At 41.0% G+C, this 25,840-nt stretch overlaps 1 protein-coding gene across 2 annotated transcripts; it reads left to right on the top strand.

The window, feature by feature from the left end:
* Positions 1 to 25,034, top strand: TOP3B (DNA topoisomerase III beta). 2 transcript variants are annotated; one of them, XM_067539892.1, is made up of 18 exons: positions 1 to 163; positions 1,174 to 1,326; positions 2,167 to 2,298; positions 4,022 to 4,128; positions 8,116 to 8,190; positions 9,577 to 9,773; positions 10,257 to 10,413; positions 11,551 to 11,664; positions 13,071 to 13,161; positions 13,507 to 13,661; positions 13,932 to 14,037; positions 15,708 to 15,854; positions 16,612 to 16,785; positions 18,700 to 18,828; positions 19,338 to 19,487; positions 20,655 to 20,755; positions 21,020 to 21,221; positions 24,451 to 25,034. In XM_067539892.1, exons 2-18 carry the CDS (start codon positions 1,257 to 1,259, stop codon positions 24,930 to 24,932), a joined length of 2,589 nt encoding a protein of 862 aa, XP_067395993.1. In that variant the 5' UTR covers positions 1 to 163; positions 1,174 to 1,256; the 3' UTR covers positions 24,933 to 25,034. The 2 variants fall into 2 exon arrangements, with proteins under 2 accessions (XP_067395993.1, XP_067395994.1); XM_067539893.1 differs by lacking the exons at positions 1 to 163; positions 1,174 to 1,326; positions 2,167 to 2,298; positions 4,022 to 4,128; positions 8,116 to 8,190 and adding an exon at positions 8,264 to 8,523.
* The last annotated feature ends 806 nt before the right edge of the window (positions 25,035 to 25,840 follow it).

Below are 25,840 nucleotides of genomic sequence, written 5' to 3'. Positions count from 1 at the left end.
GGCGGCGCGCGCGCGCCTCTCCCTCCTCGAGCGGCGGAGTCCGTCTCCCGCGGGTCGGAAGATGCGCGCGTCCCCCGCGCCTTGTTGTTCCGGCGCTGCCTGCCGTGACCCGGCAGTGGAAGCGGTGTCAATGGCGACGTACGGACTGGAGGCCGTGGTGCCGGTGAGCGTACCGCGCCCCTGGGGGGGGACACCTGGGTACTTCCCCGGCGGGACTCGGCCCGTCGAGCACCGAGGGCCCCGTGCCTGGAGGGGGCAGAGGAACACGCCGCCTTCGGGTCGTGTTCCCGCCGGAGCGGCCGGGCGCTGCTGGGCCCAGCAAGGAGGGGGTCCGGCAGCCGGTGCCCCGAGTGGGGGCTGCCCTCCGCGCGGCGCAGGCCGTGGTAGGGCCCCGCTCCTGCGGTGAGATGGGGCTGGGCACAGCGGTCCCTGGACGGGATCCCGTAGGCGGGATCGGGCCCTGGGCGGGCACAGGTCCCCAGTGACAGCGGCTGGGAGGGCCCCGGTGTCACCGCAGGGGTGGGATCGCCGCCTCCGCTGCCCTCCAGGGACTGCGACAGCCGCTTTACAATGAAGTTAAATCGGTTTCCTGTGAAATTAGCACAGGGAAAAATCTGGCATCACTCAGGAGTTTCAGATTAGATCAACCCCCAGCTGTGGGAGTCGGACTGTGTCTTAGGTAAGGTGGGACGGTGAGAGAGGAGGATGGGGAATGAGAGATCTACTTGAGGTTTTTTTTGTATCTGGAAAAACAACATTGTCTAAGGACACTAGTTCCCATTATGGATCATCCATCCTGGAGAGCTGCATTTGATGGGTGGGGGAAAAGAACCACAGGGATTTTAAGTTATGCTTCTGAAAGTGGAAATTTCTATTTTTTCCAGTTGCTTAAAAGTGTCTGAAGCCCCCAGAGGAGTTGGTTGTAAAACGGTGGCAGCTTTCATTCTGGAGTGAATTCTTACAGCTAAGCTGTAAACCTCTGCATGTAATACTTTGCCATGGAAATGCTGACACCACAGCACTTAAAGACTTTACTATGCTAGAGGAAAGGAATAGCTATTTGAAAATGATGATTAGGAACAGGAAAAAATGTGTGTGGTTGGCACACTTTTGTAAACCATTTTTTCCATAAATGATTTCATTTAATTTTGAGCTATTTTTTTCTCTTTTTAGTCCGAAGGATAACACAGTTTATGCTCTGATAGGCCAAAATTCCATGATTAAGGCCTGAAGCCCTTTGAACGCCTCAACTGAAAATGAAGACAGTGTTTATGGTTGCAGAGAAGCCTTCTCTGGCTCAGTCTATAGCCAAGATCCTCTCAAGAGGTAAAGCAGAAAATTTGCTGATCTCTTCAGACTTTTTTTTCCTCTTTCTTACACACAGTATGTTTGTATTGTAGACACTAACTCCATTAGAACATATAACTGTAAGGCTTTGGTTGGAAGTGAACCAGTTTACTAATTGTGCTAAATGTTACAAAGACTACAGGCTGCAGGGAAATTGAGAGCTAAAAAAACCCTGGACAGCTAATTTGGATGCTTTTTGGCAGCTTTCCCCCCCAATATTAATCTGGGCTGTTGGCTGCAGGCAACTGATCTTGAGAACACAGGGTAGCACTCAGTATTTAAAAGGTTGTCATAGAGCTCACCTAAATCATTCCATTTGCTCATACCCTCTGACACTCATAAAACTGAAAAATTAAGTAGCAGCTTCTGTGATAAGTCTGTTTCTGTTATTTAACATAGTGTTTTTACTGTTCATTGAGGTGTACATTTGTTGAGAGATACCAAATAAATAGCAGGTCTCTTGCTCTGAGGTTTTTCTGGCTTCAAGGCATGAGCAGCAGAGATCATACACAGAGTGTGTTCATTATACTTGTATTGATTCACAGGACAAGTTGAGCTTTCAGAAGGATTTATTTGAAAGAGGAGAGGAAGGAAGGTTGTGGTATGTTAAATGGAAGGCTGTTCCAAATATAAAGTGATACGTTAATAAAGATCCAGAGGTGGGAGTTGGCGGGAGAGAAACTTGTTCAGAGAGTGGAAAAGGTTTTCAGGGAAATCTGAGTTGAGATACAGAAGAAGGAGAGAATTTAATGAGGCAAGAAACAAGCTTATTTTCAGTATTTTAGTGCCTGTTAATATTTATTATTTTTATTGTAACAGGAAACATGTCTTCTCATAAAGGGCTGAATGGAGCATGCTCTGTGCATGAGTACACTGGATCATTTGTAGGACAGAGTGTCCACTTCAAGATGACATCTGTGTGTGGTCATGTGATGACTCTGGATTTCATAGGTATTGTCTATCTGTTTGTTTTGAATTTGAGCAGTTTGTGCAACTGTTTAAAAATAACAACAACCCAAAACACTCATGCAAAGTTAACTGAGCCATAACTTTGTTACTGTTTCTCCAGCTGTAAAATGAAGATAATACTGTGACACTGTCTGGATTAGGGGTGACCATTTATAATATTATTTAATACCAATATGACAAAATTGCAATGATTCTTATCATGCCATGTTAGGTACCATTGGAAATGTTATAATTTGCTAAGTATGATAATATTATTTGTGTATGTGTCATATTTGCATTGTAAATTAAGGATATGTGTGATATATCTGTATTCAAAAACCTGTGTTGTGCTACTGGGTTACACCCCCTCCCTCCCCAGGCAGATTAGTGTCAGCACTGATGACTCATCGAGGGTCCTCACTTATACAATGAACCCAGGGGGAGAAGCCAGGGCTGCAGTTTGTCACCAGTACATGGAACATACCTGTGGACAGGGGATTCTGAGTTTTTTTCCATGCCCTCTGCTGTATGGCTGTGTTTGGGAAAAGCCGCATGACAAAGGGGCATAAAAGGCAGCTGCACCATCTCCCTCTTGTCTTCATTCCTGCTTCCTACCTCGGGATCAATTCATCTACAACTGAAGCTGTGAAACAAAGGACTGAGATCCATCCAGGTACTGGATGTACACCAGAGGAACTGTAAAAGCCTGCAAACTCCACAATTCTGCTAAGAATCTAATATATATGGACTTTGAAGTCATTTATATATAACTGATTTTTTAAAATCATTATACATCTTCTCATCTGTTTCTTTCCTTTTATAATAAACCTTTAGTTTAGTTACTAAAAGATTGGCTGGCAGCATGGTAATTTGTGTAAGATCCAAATTTATATTGATTTGGCAATGTGGCTTACCCTTTGGGGATCAGGAGAACATTTTGGTAAAGGGAATAGCGTTTAAATAACTTATCTCTTTACTGGACCCAGTTGCTCATTGGGAGGCAGAGACTGAAATGCAATAAAGGGGGCTGTGTATTTCTTGTTGTAGCTTCTTGATAACCAGTGTGGGAAATTAGGAGCACTGTTTGGTGAATCTAGCTGCAGTGTTAGCCACCAGTTTGGGAGAATCTGCTCTCTTTTTTGCAGCCTTCCCTGACCTCAGCATTTTCAGGTGGGCTACCGTAGGCACGGATGGGTTACAAATACTTAACTACCTCACAGATGATATGAGGATTAAATAGTTTTCATAGTGCTTTGAAGATGTACAGTACTATGTAAGTGCTAAAAATTACAGCCAACAATGACTGAGATATGGAAAACAAATGAAACAAGCGTAATGAGGCCCAACTGACTATACTGGAGAAACAATGAAATTCACAGTGCATGAAGGACTGTCAAATGTTCAAAGTGAGTCAATTGCAGAAATAGAGAAAAGTAGCTTTTTTTCTCCTCTAATTTTTCAGTTCTAGTAATGTGTTACATCTCTGAGGGAAATTTGTTTTGTGTTTTTAGTTGATGTCCCTTTAAAATATGACTGATCTCAGTACAAATCACAGTTAGAGGCCATTATGATATCTAGTGGAGGAGTACAAAAGCCTGAACTTCCCTAAAGAACGCCATTTCTGTAGACAGCATGCCATGATGGTCTTTGGAAGTCATATGTTTTGTACAATACATGTTTTATTTATTGTATTTAGAACTCCAGTTAATCTTCTTTCCCATTTCAGGAAAATATAACAATTGGGACAAAGTGGATCCAGCAGAACTTTTTAGCAAAGCCCCTACAGAAAAGAAAGAAGCTAATCCCAAATTGACCATGGTGAAATTTTTACAGGTACTCTTTGTTATGAGATATATATTAAAGCTGTTTGGGGATATTTTAAACGTTTTTTAAAATGGTTAGTGTATTCTCTCCAAGCATGGCTAAATGTAAATATGTGCATCTAGGAACAAAGAATGTAGGCCTTAGATACACGATGTGGGGATTCTGTCCTGGGAAACAGTAAATCTGAAAAGGATTTGGGGATCATTGTGCATAATCAGCTCAACATGAGCTCCCAGTGAGATGGTGTGGCCAAAGGGCTAATGCAATCTTTGGACGCCATAACAAGCAGAAGTAGAAAGATTATCTTAGTTTTTTACTTGGCACTAGTGCGATTGCTGCTGGAGTATCCAGTTGTGGTGTCCACAGTTCAAGAAGGATATTGGTAAATGGGAGAGGGTTCAGGGGAGAGCCACAAGAATGATTAAGGGATTAGAAAACAGGCCTTATAGGATAGAGTCAGGGAGCTCAGGCTATTTATCTTAACAAAGAGAAGGTTAAGGGGTGACTCGATTACCATCTGTGAGTACCTACATGGGGAACAAATATTTATGGAAAAAGGTATAACGTGATCCATTGGCTGGAAGTTGAACCTAGACAAATTCAGATTGGAAATAAGATGTACATTTTTAACAGTGAGGGTAATTTAACCATTGGAACAGTTTACCAAGTGTCATGGTGAATTCTCCATCACTGTGACAATTTTTAAATCAAAATCGGATGTTTTGTTTTGTTTTTTAAGATATGCTGTAAGAAATTGTTTTGGGAAGTTTTATGGCCTATGTTATACATGAGGTCAAACCTGATGGTCACAATGGCTTCTTGCCCTGGAATCTATGAGTCCAAGGCCACTGCTGTTCGTTCCCTTACACTTTTATTCCAGAGACTACCAGTATCATCTTTCACATTTCTCCTCATCCTCATTTCTAGAGGCCCATTAGCATAGTTTTCGTCCTTTGGGAATGAAAGATGTGTTCTTCCCACCACTAATTATCTTAAGGTGTAGCAGGGTTGAGGCTTGAACTGTAAATATTTTAACACGCAATCCACTTTTTTCTTTCACATTTGTTTCCTCCCCTTGTTTATTAAACCAATTGGAATAGAAATTTGCTAACCCTTACACCCTAGAGTTAGCACTAAGTCACAGTTTGTCCTCGGTATCAGTAAAGATTTGATAGCAGAGAGTTCTATGTGGTCTCATATGACTAAAATTTCTTTTTTCCAAATGTTCTACAAAAGATTTACTAGTATATTGTGAAGAATAAAAAATTAAAACAACATTTTGTGATACATTACACTAGTTTTTTCGGCTGTTCACTGCCAGTTAATTAACAAAATTCCATATCTAGCAGAGTGTTTGTCTCTCGTCCGTTAGTGTAAATTAGTGAGGTTCTATGGTGCTTTATTTTAATAGTGGGAACTTAATCTCTTCCCCACCCACTTGATTTCCTTCTCCTTTTGAGGATGATTTTGGAAGGGGTACCATGTCCTTTACAGCACTATAACATGTAGCGGTGGACGTGATATACCTTGACTTTAGCAAACTTTTGATACAGTCTCTCACAGTATTCTTATCAGCAGGTTAAAGTAGTATGGATTGGATAAATGGACTGTAAACGGATAGAGGGCTAGCTAGATAATCGGACTCAACGGGTAGTGATCAATGGCTCGATGTCTAGTTGGCAGCTGGTAACAAGCGGAGTGCCCCAGGCGTCGGTCTTTGGACCAGTTTTGCTCAACATCTTCATTAATGATCTTGAGGATGGGGTAGATTGCACCCTCAGGAAGTTTGCAGATGACACTAAGCTAGGGGGAGTGGTAGATAGGATACAGAAGTACCTAGACAAATTGGAGGATTGGGCCAAAAGAAATCTGATGAGGTTCAATAAGGACAAGTGCAGAGTCCTGCACTTAGGATGGAAGAATCCCATGCACAGCTACAGACTGGGGACTGACAGACTAGGCAGCAGTTCTGCAGAAAAGGACTTGGGGGTTACAGTGGATAAGAAGCTGGATATGAGTCAGCAGTGTGCCCTGGTTGCCAAGAAGGCTAATAGCATATTGGGCTGCATTAGTAGGAGTATTGCCAGCTGATCGAGGGAAGTGATTATTCCCCTCTATTCGGCATCGGTGAGGCTGCATTTGGAGTATTGTGTCCAGTTTTGGGCCCCCCACTACAAAAAGGATGTGGGCAAGTTGGAGAGAGTCCAGTGGAGGGCAACAAAAATGATTAGGGGGCTGGAGCACAAGACTTAGGAGAGGCTGAGGGAACTAGGCTTGTTTAGTCTGCAAAAGAGAAGAATGAGGGGGGATTTGATAGCAGCCTTTAGCTACTTGAAAGGAGGTTCCGGGGAGGATGGAGCTAGGCTGTTCTCCATGGTAGTAGATGACAGAACAAGGAAAAATGATCTCAAGTTTCAGTGGGAAAGGTCTAGATTGGATATTAGGAAAAAAAATTTCACTAGGAGGGTGGTGAAGCACTGGAATAGGTTACCTAGGGAGGTGGTGGAATCTCCATCTTTGGAGGTTTTTAAGCTGCAGCTTGACAAAGCCCTGGCTGGGATGGTTTAGCTGAGGTTAGTCCTGCTTTGAGCAGGGGGTTGGACTAGATGACCTACTGAGGTCCCTTCCATCTCTAATCTTCTATGATTCTGTGTCCTCCAGCTTTGCCCCCAGAAATTCAGGTGGCTTTTTACAACCTGCCTTGTAACTTTGGATGTCTTAATGCTATGCTATTATGGTTCAGCGCTCTGACACTAGTAGCCAGCCTACAAGCGTTTTCCCACCCTGGCTTCCACCAGATTAGTTACTTTGTGCAGGGTGACCTCAACAATCCCATCTATTCCTGAGTCCCCCAAAATCTTTCTACTCAGGTTCTTAACTACTAGACACTTGGACTTTTCCCTTCTGGTTTGTCACCTCCGAAGGCGTAAAACCTGCCCCAATTGTCAGTTCACTTTGCCACATACTCTCCATGTAATTTGCACAACAGAGACCTGCTTGAGGTAGAAATAAACAAAAAGTTTATTGAATAGAAAAATCATAGATTCAAAGATGAGAAATAGTAAGGAAAAGCAAACATGTATAAGTTACACAGAAAATAAATACAAAGATGCAATGTCAGGCTTTACCCGCGTGTATTAGCTAAATTCCCTTTCCTAATCCAAGTTAGGTGTTTCCTCTGAACAGTTTCTTGGCGTGCCTTCTGTCCTAGAGGGGATCCATTACTTCACAGACAGCACCCTGCTTAGATGCTGCCCCATAGTTTCTTAATTACTCGGACTTAATTAATAAGACTTAATTGCTCCAGCCCCCGTGAGTGGCAGTAGCTATGTCAGCAGGAGAAGCTCTCCCGCTGACATAGCGCTGACCACACTAGCGCTTAGGTTAGTGTAACATATGTCGCTCAACCGGGGGGCTTATTCACACTCCTGAGCAACATAACATATACCGATGCAAGCTATGGTGTAGCCCCAGCCTCAATCTCCCCCTACAAGAGGCAGCTCTTTGTTAGTCCACCAGTCCTGCTCTCTTTTAGTGTTATGAATGGCTATTTGGTTAGTGCTAAACCCTTGCCCCATTGAATTCAATTTTACCATTTCCTTCAGAATTTGACCCTTGATGTGTTACTTCTGACACTAAGAAAACCAAGCACACAATTCACTTTATTCATAGCATACCCAAACACTGGAAAGTGAGCTGTTTATTAAAACTAGTTATGTTCTTTATTTATCCCTCCCCACAAATGCAGTCTTAACACACCTATCTTCTGATTAGGTGTGCAGTGGTGGAGTGGTTGCTTCTGTCGAAGTGAGTTTGTGCCCATGAAAGTTTATGCCCAAATAAATTTGTTAGTCTTTAAGGAGTCACAGAACTCTTGTTGTTTTGCTGAAAGCAGACTAATACAGCTACCCCTCTGGAACTATATTAACATTGAAAGAGTTAGAAATAGAAGATAGTTGCTTTTCGATTGTTGGAAAGCTTTAATTTCTTTTATAGGTGGAAGGAAGAGGTTGTGACTACATTGTTTTGTGGTTGGATTGTGATAAGGAGGGGGAAAATATCTGTTTTGAGGTAAGATTTCCATTCCTACTTTATTATAAAACCATAAGATAACTCCCCTGTTTTCCGGGGTTAACACCCAAGAACAAAAAAAAAAAAAAGAAAAAGTTGTCACACTTGCTATATCAAATGTAATTAACAATTACATCAAACAAGGAGACAATCTAACATGACAAAATCCATAGACCCAAATGAAAATAAGTATAAAAATGGGGTGAAGAAACCTGGACTTTGGGCTCGTTCTGCAAACCCCAAGGAGCATCGTGTCGCGACCGACAGAGCCTGGCTCCATCCTCGTGTCTGAGTCACCTGTCCAGTGATTTAGCTCGAGCAACACAAAGCCTGGTAATTATATCCCTCCTGCAGAAGTGTGAGTGTAGAAGTGTGTGTGTGTAGAACAGTGTTTTAGGCAATTGCTTTTTCAAATACTTCCTATATTCATAATAACACAGCATACTGCCTTACCCCCTGAATAAGATCCTGCTGTTTATTTTATAAGTATAACAGGTTTACTATACATGGTGTTATCAGGCATTTTACTAGTTTGTAGATATGTACTAAAGGCTTCACAAATTAGACTTAATAGATTTTTAAGGTATGGAATAACTTGGTGAATAATTACTCATGGATTTTCAACCTCTAGGGCTCTAATTGAAAATCATATATCTTTTAACTTTTGTTTATCTGTGATGAAGGTCCTTCTACATCTCAGAGCTGGAATAGTTGTTTTATTGTCTTTATAAAAACTCTGCCACCACAGTGCTCTATTATTTGGGAAGGTAGAAATTTTAGCTTGTAGAGGCCACCTTGAAGTGCACGAGAGTTTTGGATTCTGTGCACAACAGGTATAGAATTAAAATTAACAATTTTTCCACAAAAGGATATAATGTGTCGCTTTGTACAGCCTTACTCCTGTACCCATCCCACATCTGTGATTAACACTACATTAGTGGATTTTACTATGTTTTATTCAATGGTTTAATTAAAATTAATTGTTCACCTGAAGCTTTATTTAGCTCTGTCATAAAGACTGAATTGTCTTTGAGGCCTTAAAAAGTTAATTCAGGTTGAAGCTAGTAAACTTTTGCAAGGTGATGCTGTGAACTCTGCCAAGCAAAATCCCATGGAGTTTTTGCACTTGTCTAGTAATATTGCTTCACTTTCACCAGCTGCCATTGTCTAGTAAACAGGTGCTCATGATGTGCTTATTCCTTAATGTGCTTCTAAAGTGTATATGGGCAATACAGCTCTTGCCAGCGCATTAATGGATAATCATGAAATCTCATTGGTGGGAAGAAAGTGGCTGCTATTCTGTCTAATCTTTGTTATAGAGATGCATAGATTCTAAAACTTTTTTGCCCTTATATGACTGTTAACACATGCTTCTGTTTCCCTTAGGTTCTTGATGCTGTTCTTCCTGTTATGAATAAACCTCGTGGCACTGAAAGGACAGTTTACAGAGCAAAGTTCAGTTCCATTACTGACACAGACATCTGCAATGCCATGAATTGCCTGGGAGAACCCAATCGCAATGAGGCTCTGTCAGTGGATGCCCGCCAGGAGCTGGATCTGCGAATTGGCTGTGCATTTACAAGGTAACAGTGTGGATTGTTCTTGTGCTGATAGTTATTTACCTAGTTTTTACATACAAATAGTTTTTTTTAATTAATACTTAAATCTGAATTTTCTTTATCATTTTCACTTTTTTGTGAAATTCGTTAATTCAGTTATGAAAGAGAGCCACTGATTGTCCATTGCAATTCTGATAGATATGTTCACTAGCTAAGGAGTCTTCCTGAACCAGGCTCTAAAAATGTTGTACATCCCGACTTCTATCTAGATCCCTCTTCCCAATTTCTTCAAGAGGTAGCAGGATCCTATGTGGAAAGATTATTATTATTCATTATATTGACGATTAAGATTTTGGCGACTCTTGAAAAAATAATCTAAGGTCTGAATGATTAATTAGATCATAGATATGTATTCAGGAAAGTTTATGGAACTTTCTGCTTTGAAGAGAATAGAATTTATTAACATGCAAATGTTATTAAACAATTTTTGTCAATATTTTCTCTTAGATTTCAGACTAAATATTTTCAGGGGAAATATGGCAATTTAGACAGCTCACTCATCTCCTTTGGGCCTTGTCAGACCCCGACGCTTGGATTCTGTGTAGAAAGGCATGATAAAATTCAGTCTTTCAAACCTGAAACTTACTGGGTACTGCAAGCCAAGGTATGTCATTCATAGATGTCTGATTTGTTTCTGTATGTGAAATTTAGTGTACATTTTATCAGTACAATTAATTTTTATTTTGTCTCCATGCATTTACTCATAAACTTGTAACAGTTCTCTAGAATTCAGATTGCCTATAATTTACAGTCTAAAGAACTGATGGATTTTCATTCATTTTATATGCATGTAATCACTCTTTATGGAACAGATTCAAAGATGTCAGCTTTAAATTGAACTGGGTATAGAAGCACTTTATCAGCCTTCTTGAATTTTAGCAGTCTAACTTTAGTTTCAGCCAGAATGATTACTCTGAATGGGTGCTTCAGAAAAGTTAGTAACTGCACTAATTCTCTAGTTATATGCAATACATGATTTAATTAGCCTGCCAAACACAGCCAGTACTAAGTCTGGGAGTTTAGAATCAGTGTAACACTCAGTGTGCTGATTGTCAGATGGGTCCTCTGAATACTTTGGCAGCACACACCAGTTTCACTAGCCTTACTGGTGTGGAACCTCTGAGAACTAACCAAAATGGCAGTTATTTTTGTGTGTGCATTGACTTCTTTAAACAAATAGGAACAGCATGATAAAAAGCTAATAGACGGCTATATTTTAAAATGAAAAGATGAAAACTAGTGTGTGTCAGTTCTTGTTTCCTTTACCAGTCCAGCATTATACGCTTCTCCTGAATGTCCGTATCAAATGTTGATCGCTGTTTTCCAAGAGCCTAAGTTTATTAGCATCTTTACTGAGATGATGGTTGTTGCTTATTCTTATGACCAGGATTTTATCCCTGTCTAAGATAATTACAAATGGAATAGTTATCTATATTTACAAACTATTTTGATTTATCTGTTGCCTATCCCATGTCATTTAAAACATTCATCAATCACTAAGGAACTTTAAATCTGCAGTTCAATATTTCAGTTATTTGACTACTCTGCAAGAATAATGAAACTTATCAACCAGATCCCAAATCTCCAATTAGCCCATCTGCAACCCTAGCCCTAAGAATCCACAACTTTCTCAGAAGTCCATGGAAACAGGGGCTTTAGACCATACTTGGAAGTTAATAATGCTTGAGTGTATTAGCCTGGACTTAAATACAAAAAAGTTAGATTTATTTTTTCTTTGTAGGTGAACCATGAAAAAGAAAGTTCTCTTACTTTGGAGTGGGATAGAGTGAGAATGTTCGATCGGGAGATTGCTCAAATGTTCTTAAACATAACAAAGACTGCAAGAGAAGCAAAGGTAAGAACAGTATTAAGTACAAGTAAAGTCAGCTTGAGTATTAAGTAATATTTTTTTGCTATATTAGCACTTTTAATTCTGAAATAGAAAAAAGGTAGTCAATAAAATGTCATTTTTGTCTTGGTTTTAGTTCTGTTTAGCATACATGCAGAATAAGAGAGATCTATGATTGTGATTCACATTATGTTAGTGTTACAGGCATGTAGTCTTCTCAATGGAAGCCCCTTTCCAATGGTGCCTAGCACAATTCCTTGTCCAGGGTGGGACTCCTAGGGGCTCTGATAATACAAATAAAAATAACATTGACTTTGGGAGCTGACATCACTCATGGTCTGAGTATTGCTAAAGAAGTCTGTATTACTAAACCCACTGAGAAATACTGCTTAGTCCTTGCTGAATAGATTTCTTATTTCCCAGGGGACATGTAATTAAATTCTGATTTATGACTTATGTAGCAGTGTTCCTGCAGTTAAATGCTTGGCTGTATGTATGGTTAGGGATTCTATTTTTTAGGGTTTGATTTTTAGCAATTTTTTCATTTTATGTAAGTGTCCAAAAATCAGGGGTTTTCAAGGCTTTGTTTGTATATACTTTGTAAATGTGTCCTAGTGCAATTTTTAACGTAGCATTGCTTCAAACAGCACTATGTTAAAGTGCACAGGAACCTTTCATGTGTACCAGCAGAATCTATGTGGACTAATTATTAATGTCCAGTATGTTAAAGCGTTTAAGAAATCGCACCCCAGTAATCCGCATTACTGTGTAGACAAGTCCTTCAATACAAGTAATTTCTGGTGTTTTTCCAGTATTTATTGGATCAACACCTGTGGGAGGTTTGGAGGGGGGGTGTTGTATGATGGGTGTTTATTGGTTAAAACCTAAAATCAGAAGCTCTATGTATGGTATAGTCAGTATAGCCAATTAACTGCCGGTTCCGTTTTATACCATATTTGTTTGACAGTACATTTGCATTTACGTACTTTAAACCCAGCAGGGTTCCAAGAATGTGGATGAAGCCTTTTAAAAATGTGGATTATTATAGTTAGAACTGATACTTGGATTAAGGACTGAATTGTCAACTACATTGAAGTGACATGAAGCTGATGGGGTGGGAGGTAAAGACGGCACTAAACTACTTCTCCCCATCCCCCAACCTTATGGCTAAACTGGCCTGTGGCACAAAGAGGCCTTATGGCCAGGTTTTCAACCTTTACTAAAACTTCCCCAAATCAGATGTCCTTGAAATAAAATATATTATGGGACTGAGGGCACTATCCCAGAGAATAAAACAAAATAGATAATATAAGCCTGTGTAGTGCTTTTAGATGAATTATGAAACTCATGCTGGTATCATGAACTTAAGCATCATCAGAACTTACTGGGGAAATGCTGTTCTGTTTTTTAAGGTAGAATCTGTGAGTAAGAAGGAGAAAGCAAAGCAGAGACCATTGGCACTGAACACGGTAGAAATGTTACGAGTTGCCAGCGCTGCTTTGGGTATGTTGATAATGTGGAGACATAAATGTTTGTTTTCAAATTGTTCTCAAGACAAAATGTGTTGGATTTTGACTCATTTAAAGAAATAAATGAACATTTAGAAAAAGTGTTATTAGCATTGCAGGTAGCTGACTACTGGTTGCAGTGTAATATAAGATCATTGAGGTAGCAGAGCAGAAATTATACCATTTAGAGAATATGTCAAAAGTGAAATGTCGGTAAGTAGCAGATTCTGGTCATGAAAATAAACACACTGTAGTAGTGCATTTAAGACCTGTCATGGGGAAATGTTTGCTATGGCAGAGATTAAATCTGCATAGCTCTGATTTATCTTCCCCCCCACAGGAATGGGTCCACAGCATACTATGCAAATAGCGGAACGACTTTATACTCAGGGTTATATTAGCTACCCTCGAACAGAAACAACCCACTATCCAGAAAACTTTGACTTGAAAGGATCTTTGAGACAGCAGACTAATAACCCTTATTGGGCAGAAACAGTAAGTATATGAAGCAAAATTTGAAATGCTCTAGAAGTTCTTTCTTGACCAGTGTTCTGGGAAAAACGGTATCAAGAAATCCATGCTCTCAAATAGCACAAGCATCTCTTAATGGTCAATAGACCTATGTAATCCATATACAGATTTGTAACTGTATTCGTTTTCTGTGGTTTGTGTTCTTATGGATTTGATCTGAATAACAGATTAGTCTGTAGAGAGACTTGATGCGTTACTAGCTTGTTTCTGCTTTCTCCTTTCCATTTCGTGTAGGTAAAGGCATTGCTGTCAGAAGGTATTAATCGTCCAAGAAAAGGCCATGATGCAGGGGACCATCCTCCAATTACTCCAATGAGAGCTGCAACAGAAGCAGAATTAGGTACACACAATTCTTACCATAAAAAAACAGCAGCTTGTGAGAGGGTTGGGTACTTGAGGTGTTGGAGCCTGTTTGGAAACCCCAAGTGGTATTTTCAGAAAAAATGGAGTCACTGACCCTGTTCTTGTATATAAACAACAACAAAAAACCCAGTAAAGTTAGTGACTGCACCAGAACTCTTGAAAAGCTGAAATAGAAGTATGAGGAACAATAGATAAATGTAATGTAGTTTTCTGTATATTAATGTTGAAAATTGACTTAAACTCATAATGGCAAGCAAGGTCAGAGCTAAAGATGAAATACTCTTCTTGTCCCTATATATTACAGGACCTTTAAAATCAGTGGGCAGTCAATGTACACTGTAATACCAAGGCTCAACAGAGTGGATTTAGAATAGAATGGCAGCTTTTAAGTCTGAATTTATGTTCTTTGAGGTTGTAAGTGACTCCGCTAGTAAAGTTACTGACTTTTTTTTTTTCTTTTGCATTTTCTATAACTTGTCTTTTTATTTAAATTATTTTTTGCCTTTGTGTAAGCTCTGATCTCTCAAAGGGAGTTTCTATAGTTCAAAAAAAACCCCAGATAATGTATTGTTTAAGAACTGTAATTAAAATCTTTATGGAAAAAAGATGCTGACACTAATCTATAGTTTAAAGTAATGCCTTCAGCTTTCCATAAATAGATCAGTGAAAGTCAAAGCTTCAACAGAAAAAGCAAGAGTGTTAGGCTGTTGAGTGATTGCATAATACCCTTTTACAGAGGCCTACAGCTAGATGGAACGTATTGGAGATAGGAATGGAAATCAAGAGTTGTGGTTTCTATTCCCAGTTGTGCCACTGACTCAATATGTGAGATCTTGGCAAGTCATTTAACCACTCTACATCTCAGTTAGCCAACCTTAAATGGGGGATAATGATATTTACCCACCTTTGTAAAGTGCTTTGAAATCCACAGATGATGCTATAAATGCTGTTGCTAATAATTATTATTTATTACTATTACAGCAGCATTGGATACTCAATGAAATGTAAACTGTGACTTTGTGCTAAATTAAAACTAGCAGAGGTGATCTATTGCAACACTTGTGCAAGTTGCCTAGTGCCACAGTGGCCACTAGAATTTAGTAATAGGACTAAATTTGGGTTTAGGTTTTTGCAATGGGATACAGAATTAGCCTTTTAGCTCTAGAGATGCAAGTTCAGATCATAATTTTAGACCATAAGTAAAAATGAATCTGAGGATCTTGGCCTAATCCTCATTTGCACATATAACAAAATCAGCTCACAAGATAGCACAACTGGCATTCTTTGCTCAAGAAGTTATTGGCAGCGGTTCCGTGGCAGACTTGTATGAGGAAACTTGCACAGCACTTGCCTGAGCTATATCTAGTTCATTCCAGTGCTACTAATCCTTCACTTTCATGAGAACTAAAGTGACCTATAGTTTAAATAAATAAAAGGTGCTATTGTGCAGAATTCTAATTTGATTTGGGTATACAAGGATTTCAAGAGAGAAACATTAAAAGGGAAAATAGGTGAACTTTTAGATTTTTTTACTTTAGATGCCAGTTTTTCTTGCAGGGTTTATAGAAAACTAGCTTTATTAACGAGTATTCTATAGAACAACATGAGCTGATTTTATGAGGGTAACAAGGTGTTGTATGTCTTCAGGTGGTGATGGATGGCGATTATATGAATATATCACTAGACATTTCATTGCCACTGTCTGCGCTGATTGCAAATATCTCCAAACCACCATTTCTTGTAGTATTGGTCCTGAACATTTTACCTGTATAGGAAAGATGGTTATTTCACCAGGTAAGGAAAACATGAGAACAATTGTTTGGCTAGTTATGAATTTCTTCTCCTTCCACCCCAAATAAAAAGTTAAAGAGGAATTGAATTAAAAGCAGGGTTTTTCAGAAGGGAGAATTTAGGGCTTTTTTTTTTTTTTTTTGTGATATTAAAAAAAAAAAGTAACCAAATCTTGCTTTCATCCCCAGGCTTGGATTTCCCAGTGTAACCTATTTTAGGATTTCTGTTCCAGTTGTACCCACAACAGGCAAAGAAATGCTGCCCCTACACACAGGAGAAGACACAATCTGTTTTAGATTGGATGCTCGTCAGTCTTTTATTTGTATTTACTATGGCAAAATCATTGTTAGTACTAAAAGGAAATAATTTAAGAATAAAGCTAAGGTTTTGTGCTAATCTTGCCTAATCACACATGGTATTTTAAAAATCTCCTTCTGCCCCTTTGAAATTCAATCTCATGGCATTCTCCTTCTGGCCAAAGAAGGCTGACTTCTGGGGGCTTGCCAATAGTATTCCAGGGTTGATGTTGGGTAATGGAAGGAACTGCCTCTAGGGGTTCAGTGTGTTATTTCCTTAATGCTCCCAGCCTCATCTTAGGGAACAGGAGTTTAGTATCCATGATCTTCTGTGTGGCAGTGCAAACTGCCATTGTCAGCCTCTGAACCTCGACTTGTGTAATACAGCTAAAGTTAAAATTAGAAAGGATCTTGCCTAATGAAAGTTGTGGAACGGTTAAGTTTCTATTTGTTTTTATTTACAGGGTTCACAGAGATTATGCCCTGGCAAAGCATCCCATTAGAGGAGAGCCTCCCCAACTGTGAGAAGGGAGATGTTTTCCCAATCAGTGAAGTAAAACTGCTGGAGAAACAAACCAATCCTCCTGATTACCTGACTGAAGCAGAACTCATCACTCTGATGGAAAAACATGGCATTGGTAGGAACTTGTCTCCCTTACATGATGATGTAAAAATCCTCCCAGAGGGCCAGGAGTTGCTTTTCTGAACTTTCTCTGTCAGTAATGGCCTTTTAGGGCTGGTCTACATTGCAGAGTTTTGGCAACAAACCAGTGGTGGTGTACACACTACAGTGCTCCCCCTGACGACAAAACTCCCCTGCTTTGGCGACAAAATAAAATCACCTTGACAGTAGAACTTTTTGTGACAAACTTAGAGAAACAACGCATAAGTGTAGAAACTGTGCGCCATAATTGGGCTCCAGGAGCTATCCCACAATGCCCCCCCCAACAGCTCTGCTCACTGTTTTGAACTCTCTTGCACTGCCCTGCATTCCAGCTACACAGGCATGTGCCTCTCCCCTTTCAAAGCCCCAGGAAGTTTTGACATTGCTCAGCGTGGAGGGAGAGCTCACACAGCTACTGCCCAGCTAAGCATGCTGGCTCCTTTGCCTGGACTACAGAGGGAGGGGGTGAATTACTCTCCTGCATCTGTGTGGAGAGGCTGTGGGAGAACTCCAAGGGACTCAATCCTGCTTTCCTACGGCAAGCATGCAGGCAACATGGGCTGCTGCTGGGGGAGGAGGAAGAGGAGACTCCTGTTGTGTAGTGCAGAGCCAGGGAGGGAGGTGGGGGCTGATGTTGGGGTGTCCCTCTCCACCCACTGATGTACAAGACTGCTGAGCTGGGCTGTGGGGAAAGAGGGACACCAACTGACTGTGTGCCAGTTTCTGCTTCAGGATTGGTTACTTCTGGCTGCTGTCTGAATTTAAAGAGACAGCATGCGAACACAGTCACTGTTCCCCAACACACATTCTGTCTGTGTTTCTCTCTCTCACTCCCTCCCTCCTTCCCTGTCATGCATTCTTCCTCCTAGCACTCTCACACTTCTCTGGGCTTCTTGTGATTGTGTTAAGCAATATCAGTTTGGCTGTCTATCTAGTAGGATGCCCATGGAATGATAGGACTCAGAAACCTTCATCATGTGATGCTGTGCCTGCCTCACAAGGCATTGCAAACCCTTCCCAAAGCACCCTCCATGCAGTTACACAGTGGGATAGCTACCCACAGTGCACTGCTCCCTGTTTCGATGCAAGGACTGGTAGTGTGAATGCACTCCACTGACGCAAGGAGCATAGCGAGCACATACAACAGCAGTTTAATTACAGCGGTGGTTATACGCCAGCATGACTTATGTCGACAAAACTCTGTAGTGTAGACATGGCCTTAGTGTTCCTGTAAAATATGTTCAGTGATAGCTTATGTTTCCTCTCAAATGACCAGGTCCTTGGCATCTTTTAGGGAGCCTTCAAGAATCTGCCACACATTTCTCCCTCTTTCTTTCCTATACTTCATCTTGTTTCATTTTCACAGCTTTTATGGCCAAGGAGCACCAAACAGTACTCCTTTCATAATCCATGAGTGTTACTCCTCAATTAGCCAGAGATCATATGCACTTTCTCCATTCATGGACTGGCTTCCTGCCTTTACAGTATGCTTGTGCTTGCTGGCTCTGGTATCTTAAGGTAGCTCACACATTTCAGCATTACAATATTTATTTTTTTACCTAAACTGTTTCCTAAGTACAGTGAACTCTGGAAGCAGCAAAAGAGTTAAAAGCAGAACACATGTTACAAGAATTCTGCAACTGAAAAGCCATTCCTCTAGATTTGAAAAGAACATCTGAATTATTGAGTAAGAAGGGAAGAAGTAGCTGAGAAATGGAAAATGATGTGGAAAAGTGGGGAGAACTGGATGTTAGCCTGTGCACAAGAAAGAGCTTATGTCTGACTTACAAACCAGAGAAGGGGAAGAGAGAATAGAATAATTGAATGTAAAGTTGTAATTTTTGTTCAAGAAGGATATTATGTTTGTGTGTGTGTGTGCGTGAGACAGGAACTGATGCAAGTATCCCGGTCCACATTAACAACATATGCCAGCGGAACTACGTCACAGTGGAGAGTGGTCGCAGATTAAAACCTACAAACCTTGGCATTGTTCTGGTTCATGGTTACTACAAAATAGGTCAGTTGCTGCTTGTTTTATTTTCGATCATTTTCTTTTCATTTAACTAAGTTCCTGGCCAGCTCTGGACACTGAGGTATATTAAGGATCATTCACTACCCTGAACTGCAGAGCTCCTTCTTCTTGTGGAAGTATAGGATTTAGGCTCTGCACAATTTGTATCCCTACCACCTGTTGAGCAGCAGTAATGTCTGGAAAAAACCACCTCTCCCTCTGGGAGAGAGGAAAAGCACAATGACTACATCTCTAGGGACAGGCAGGTTTATAGAGAAGAAATCAGGTAGCAGACCTTAAAGGGCTACTGCTAACTTACAAATCACATTTGTCTGAAAATGATGTACTTGTAACCCCTAAAATTATAACTAAAAATTCTCTCTCTTCAGTTTGCTTTCTTTGTTCATTTGACAGCCCTTTGGTCAGTTTCATTGTTTCCACTACCTCCAGATTGTCGGACAATATCCCTTGTTTAATTGCTGCTTCCCCATGGTCTCTCTCTGATTTTCTGTTAGATGCGGAGCTCGTGCTTCCTACAATCCGCAGTGCAGTAGAGAAGCAACTCAACTTGATAGCTCAAGGCAAAGCAAACTACCACCAGGTTTTGGAGCACACCCTTGATATCTTCAAAAGGAAGTTTCACTACTTTGTTGATTCTATTGCAGGTAAGGCTTCCCTCACACGTGAAGTTTTCTAGGTCTTGGGTAATTGTTGGTAAGGAGTTGATAGAATCCATAATTTTTTAGGAAACCTTCAAGGGACTAGGCTTGGCTTTTTTAAAAGTACACAGAACTGGAAGTCTCTGGTCAAATTAACCTGCACCTCAAAGAGAATTTGAATGAACAGCTGTAACAGGACACTCACCTCTGGAATGCCTCTGAGTGGCAGGGTGCAGTATCACAGTCCTTTTCCTGCCCTTGGTGCCCCCTGCAGGCCAACCTCGTATGGTCTTCTGTGCCTTGGCCCTCTGGCCAAGTCACAAAGTCCAAATGGACCCCTTCCAAGGTATTAAGGAGTTCAATAAACAGATGGTCTATCTGCCCTCGCCTAGGGTCTTCAGCCCCAGCTCTGGGCCCTTTAAATTCAGTCATTTATTCAGGCTCCCAAATAAGCTCCATATCTTTCTTGGGGTTTATGCCATTTTACCTGTGGCTGGTTGGGAACCCAGGACTGCCCGTTACTCTGGGTTCCAACCCAGGAACCCTACAAACAGCAGCCATGTACTTTTCAATTCTATTAGTTGCTGCTTCTTCCCTCAGCTGTTTAGCTTCAACTTTATCTCAGGGTTAAGTTTCTTAGGTCCTCTTTCTTCCTGCAAATCCAGCTATGCAAAATGCAGCCAGAAAACAAACTGCAGGACCCTGATTGTTACTAGCTTTTCAGACCCTTGGAGGACCAGGTCTGTGTGGTTTCCAAAATGACCACTTTGGAGAAGCCTCTGTAGGCAAGGTTGGAGGATTCATCTTTACTGCTCTTTTCCTCTCAACTCACTTGCTTCTTGGGGCAGATACACCCCAACACAACAGCACACACAAAGTCTCACTTGAAATCTATCTCCTGGATGCATAGTGGTAGGTATTAAAAAGCAAAACACTAAAACTGGCTGAAATATTTGGTACTGTGTCTTACGCATGCTCATTACAGCTCTTTTAGAAGGCTTTTTAGTATATATGTTTGTTACACAGAGTGTCCAGGTGCTGCATGTTTATCACTAAATATTTTATCTGTTCTGGCCCAAAAGACTTTCTCAGGCTTTGTGCAGAGAGATGGGTGACTTTCACCATGAAAGCTAGCAATAGGGTTCCAACACCTATGCAATTTATTTTCTGCAGGTATGGATGAATTGATGGAAGTATCTTTTTCGCCATTAGCGGCAACAGGCAAACCTCTTTCTCGATGTGGCAAATGCCATCGTTTTATGAAGTACATCCAGGTACCTAGAGCTTTTGTTTGTTGTTCAGAAGTAACTTGCTGAAGATCAGTGGTTAAAAGTATCTTTTACCTTAATAAATGTGGGTTCATATGTATCTTGTCTCAAATGCATCTCTGTAAAACATAATAGAGAAGAGCCAAAAGGGGCTCTCCCCATGGACTAGGTCAGGTGGCAATAACAGTTGGGTGACTGGAGGTTTTGAACCTTTAAAACAGTGGATCAGAGCTGTAGCTTGTTATTTGAAGATTCTTATTCTATTTCTAGGCCAAGCCAAGTCGTCTGCACTGCTCTCACTGTGATGAAACATACAGCCTTCCCCAGAATGGTACCATCAAGCTCTACAAAGAGCTGCGTTGCCCCTTGGATGACTTTGAGCTGGTGCTGTGGTCTTCTGGATCCAGAGGAAAGAGCTACCCACTGTGTCCGTACTGTTACAACCATCCACCCTTCAGGGACATGAAAAAAGGTAGAACCATTTCTATCACATTGCAACAATTTTAAAATCAATTATTTGTTTGGTCCTTTGTGGTGCATTATTAGTAGATTTCCAGTCAGTGATGCAAGAGTTAAAATGCTGTTCAGTAAAATAACTTCAAAACCAAATCATAAGTGTCTATAATTGTTGCCTCCCGAAGGTTCCCTATCAAATATGCAGAGTTTAGAACTGAAAAAGTGCTTTTTCTAACCAAGTTTCTAGAAACAAGCTATGGTTCTCTCTGCCCCTTCATCATCACTCTCAAAGATTCTGTAATTGGATCTTAGTTGACAGTTCTGTTAATGAGGAATAGTAGAAATTAGTTTGTTCTCCTGCAACTTTATTGGCTCTTCCATCCTAAAAGGAATTCTTAAAAATTGTTTGTCAGTGAAATAATTGGCTATGACTTAAAAATGCACAGGAATAGATCTGTTGAGTAGGAAGGTGCTGTTTTTTCAGTCACATTTCTGGCTGTTACTGCACTTAAGAATCTAACAGGATTTCCTTGATCAATCCCTGTCTACAGGGATTTAGTTCAATGTTAAAATTATCTTCATGAATCTTGCTGTGCATTTTCTTTAGGCTGAGAGAAGGTACTTGCTAGAACTAGTGAAGCAATGAGTTAAAGGCAGGGGAAAATAGCGGATTACCTAATATTTAAATTCTTTTTATTCGCTGACTTTTGAATGTGTTCATCATTATTAGCTCAATGATGATTTTTTTAAAAAGTTATGTTGATCATTTTATTTAGACAAACTGAAATTTTTCAATGTTGGCAAGATATTTGTCAAAGCTCTTCAAAATGAATAATTTATTTGAAAACTATATTCATCAAAGTCAAATATTTGACCAGCTATATTTTAAAATAGAGCCTTTTTCTAAACATTTTTAATGATTAGGATGTGAGACAGGCCCCCTGTTGTTTTTTAATATGAAAACCTCTTTACTGTCCTGTGCAGTAATGTATTATTTTTCAGTTTTAAAGTAGGCATCCAGAGCATTGGATGGACAACTACAGATACTTTTATAAATCAAAAATTAGAAAGCAGTCTCTCTGCACATGCAGGGTAGCCTTCATAACAGTGTTTCTCAACCTTTTAAGTAGCAAGTACCCCCTAACTTCTGAAAATTTTAATAGGTATCCCAACACTCAATTTTCCACGGGATTTTATATTTACAGACTAATGTGAGCCATATGTTGGAAGAGTGGCCGAGTATATAAGGCCGTGATATGACAGATGTCAGATCTAGTGTGGGTAGGGTTACCACCTTTACAGCAGGGGTGCACAACTAACTGTGTACCTGGGCTAGAGGTGATGTTGGCCAAAGCTAAGAGGGTTTGAATGGCATGCCAAAGCTGGGGAATATAATGCCATAGATTTGAGGGGAAGAAAGGGGTGAGAGAGAGACAAGAAAAGAGGGTAACTGGTGAAATCTGGGGCTGTCATAGATGTCAATTTCTCTGCTCAGCTACAGCAGTGAAATTGACAAGTTTTCTGGGCAGTTGAGCCAGGGAAGGAGGCTGCCACCCAATCCAAGCTGGGGCAGAAGAGGCTTCTGTGCCGGCTGGGACCCATGGATGTGGGCAGGCGGCTGCTGCGTGTCTGCAAGCCAGGGCACTTGAGGCTGTCCTTTGGCTTGGAGCCAGGGCGCAGGTGGCTGCCACCCAGCTGCGAGGCCAGCTTGTGAGATGCAGGAAGCTGCCACCGGGCTCCCACCTGGGAGCTGGGACCCAGCGGGAAGTGGGAGGCTGCTGCCCGCCTCCCCCAGAAGCTAGTGGCTGCCGCCCGCCTCCCAGCTTGGAGCTGTGACCAGGTGGGAAGCAGGGGGCTGCCACCTGCCTTCCCCAGAAGCTGGGGGCTGCCGCTCACTTCCCAGCTGGGAGCTGCGATTGGGCGGGGGGGGGCTGCCACCTGCCTCCTCTTCACTCTGTTTTTCCCTCAGTACCTCCTACCTGTGTCTTGCATATCCCCAGGGGTACGCATAGCACAGGTTGAGAAACTATGCTTCATAACACTCAGTATATCCAATGCGTCTTGAGCATTCCAGTGAGGATAACTTGCAAACTAAATGCTAAGTTCCATTGGTCTGATTGTTGGAGACATGGAGCTGCTGTATAATAATTTATTAATACTAATCTATAATAATTTTATGAATACTGGGCGTGATCTGATCAGTGAGATAATCACTGTATAGCTATATTGGATTATTGGCCATCCTGTAGGAATGTATTGGTCTAGCTTAATAGGAGGCTGTTGAAAAGCTGACAAAAAGGAAACAATATGGCTCTAGATAAAAAGATTCTCTGGAGAGGGAGGGAGGAGTTGTCAATGAGCTATCCCTGGAGAGGACTGACTGACACGGGCAGTCCCTGGAGGGAAAGGGAAGTTTAAGGGAAAGACAGGCATGTGTATATTCGTTCATTGTCTTAATATCTTTTCCACTGAAACACTTCGAGAATGCTCTCTGGTCACTAGATACAACTAGTTGTAGCTCCTGGAGGTAGAGCATTTAGCTTGGGAACTGAGAGACTGACTTCTAACTAAAACGCCAGTTATTTATTATCATGATTCTTGTTTGTTTTAAGGTAGCACTTAGAGGCCTCAGTTGAGGATCAGAGGCTCCATCATACTATGTTAATATGACACACACACATAATAAAAGGTGGTTCCCTGCTCCAAACAGTTTACAGTCTCTGTATGAGACAATAGGTGGACGTAATAAATCTGTTTCAGTGGCACATCGTGTATTTTCATTATAAATCGCTCCATAACTCTTCATTGTACAGTGACATTGAAAACTCTTGAGAACAATCACAGTGGCAGTGCAGAGCAAGAGTTTTGCATGTCCCACTTCAGCTCCACCTTAGATATTATTCACTGTAAGCTCCACTGTTAAGTTTCGGACCTAATTTTATGTCATAAGGTGGAGATATATACAGATATATTTTTTTTTTTTTTTTTTTTTTTTTTTTTGAAGCGGCGGGCGTTGGGTCATTTTACTCCAGAACCACTGAGTTCTCCTTGTTTCCATATCTAGACATCTGAGCTGAGAAGACTGACTTAAGCCTGACTCCATCCTTAACCCACTGCATTGTGGTTAGGGGTGGCAGGGAATATAGTACATTTAGCTCTGTTTAAATCCTAAATTGCATTTCCTGCAAAATGCAAAAACAGAACACAAAACGTTTCTGATGAGGTGGTTTTACTTTTTTCCCTAGGAATGGGCTGTAATGAGTGTACCCATCCAACATGCCAGCACTCGCTAAGCATGCTTGGAATTGGACAGTGTGTGGAATGCGAGAACGGGGTTCTGGTGCTAGACCCAACATCAGGTCCCAAGTGGAAGATGGCCTGCAACAAATGCAATGTGATTGTGCACTTCTTTGAGAATGCCCACAAAGTGCGAGTATCTCCAGAGACCTGTGAGTCGTGTGATGCGGCCCTTGTGGATGTAGATTTTAATAAAGCCAAGTCTCCCCTCCCTGGTGATGAGACACAGCATTCAGGCTGTGTGTTCTGTGACCCTGTGTTCCAGGACCTAGTGGAGCTTAAACATGCAGCCATGAGGCACCCTATGCACCGTGGAGGACAGGGGAAAAGGCAGGGTCGAGGAAGAGGAAAGGGCAGGAGGCCTGGAGGGAGACCCAATCCAAAGAAACCCAAAGACAAAATGGCTGCTCTGGCAGCATACTTTGTATAATGCTCACATAACACCTCTTAAAAATAAAATCTTGTATCAAATTTTGCTTTCTTCTCAGTACATTTTAAAAATATCACTGATCATTAAAATTTTGCCTTTCTTATTAAAGTAAAAGCGTTTGGATCTTTGTATGAATCATTTATCTGGGCACAGTGCATGGAGAGGAAGGAGGAAACTTAGCTGTAAAAATAGCCTGTACATGGCAGAAAAAGAGACTAAATTCTCCCTTTGTATCATTCTCTTGTAGCTTTTGTCAGAGATACAGGAGCTGATTAAGATCAGTGTCCCACTGTTGCAAGCTTAAGATGAGTCTTTGAAAATGAGTCTCATTTGTGTCTTTTAAGGGTGGGCATTCGAAAATTAGGAAAGATGGGCTGTTAAATTGCCAAATCACAACCCGCAGTAGGAAGAAAGCAGCGCTGATCACTTCAAATCTGAAATTGCATATTGTATGAGGAAAATGTTGCCCAAGATTTATAAGAAGGTATGAAAATGAGTGAATATTATAGAATGTACAGCTGGAAGAGACCTTGAGTCATTTCATCCATCTCCTCCATGCTGAGATAGGTTTAAATATAGGTGGGCCATCCATGACAGGTGTTTGTCTAACCTGTTCTTAAAAACCTCTAATGATGGGGATTCCACAACCTCCCTAGATAACGTGTTCCAGTGCTTAAAGTGTGGTGCCCAAACTGGACACTGCTCCAGTGGAGGCCTTACCAGTGCTGAGTAAAGTGAAACGATTACCTCCATGTCTTACACATGACGTTAATACCTCTCTAGAGGCCAAATTCGGACTCCCTGTGCTGGCCCTTTTTATGCTTCTCTAGTAGCATAGGAGCATTCCCATAGGGAAGAGTGTGTAGGGTGGGCATATGCAGCTCTCTGTCCTCTCTCTCAGCCCCTGA

The sequence above is a fragment of the Emydura macquarii genome, unplaced genomic scaffold (assembly GCF_026122565.2).
Source record: "Emydura macquarii macquarii isolate MOO-44397 ecotype Brisbane River unplaced genomic scaffold, CSIRO-AGI_Emac_v2 contig_554, whole genome shotgun sequence".
Classification (NCBI taxonomy): domain Eukaryota; kingdom Metazoa; phylum Chordata; order Testudines; family Chelidae; genus Emydura; species Emydura macquarii.
Note: the sequence above shows the minus strand (reverse complement) of the source record. Positions and strands in the feature narration are given on the sequence as shown.

Coding starts and splice junctions, on each gene's coding strand:
- TOP3B (XM_067539892.1), top strand. CDS start 1,257: ATGAAGACAGTGTTTATGGTTGCAGAGAAGCCTTCTCTGGCTCAGTCT. Junction 4,129..8,115: donor CCATGGTGAAATTTTTACAG/GTACTCTTTGTT, acceptor TTTCTTTTATAG/GTGGAAGGAAGAGGTTGTGA. Junction 16,786..18,699: donor GATGGAAAAACATGGCATTG/GTAGGAACTTGT, acceptor TGCGTGAGACAG/GAACTGATGCAAGTATCCCG.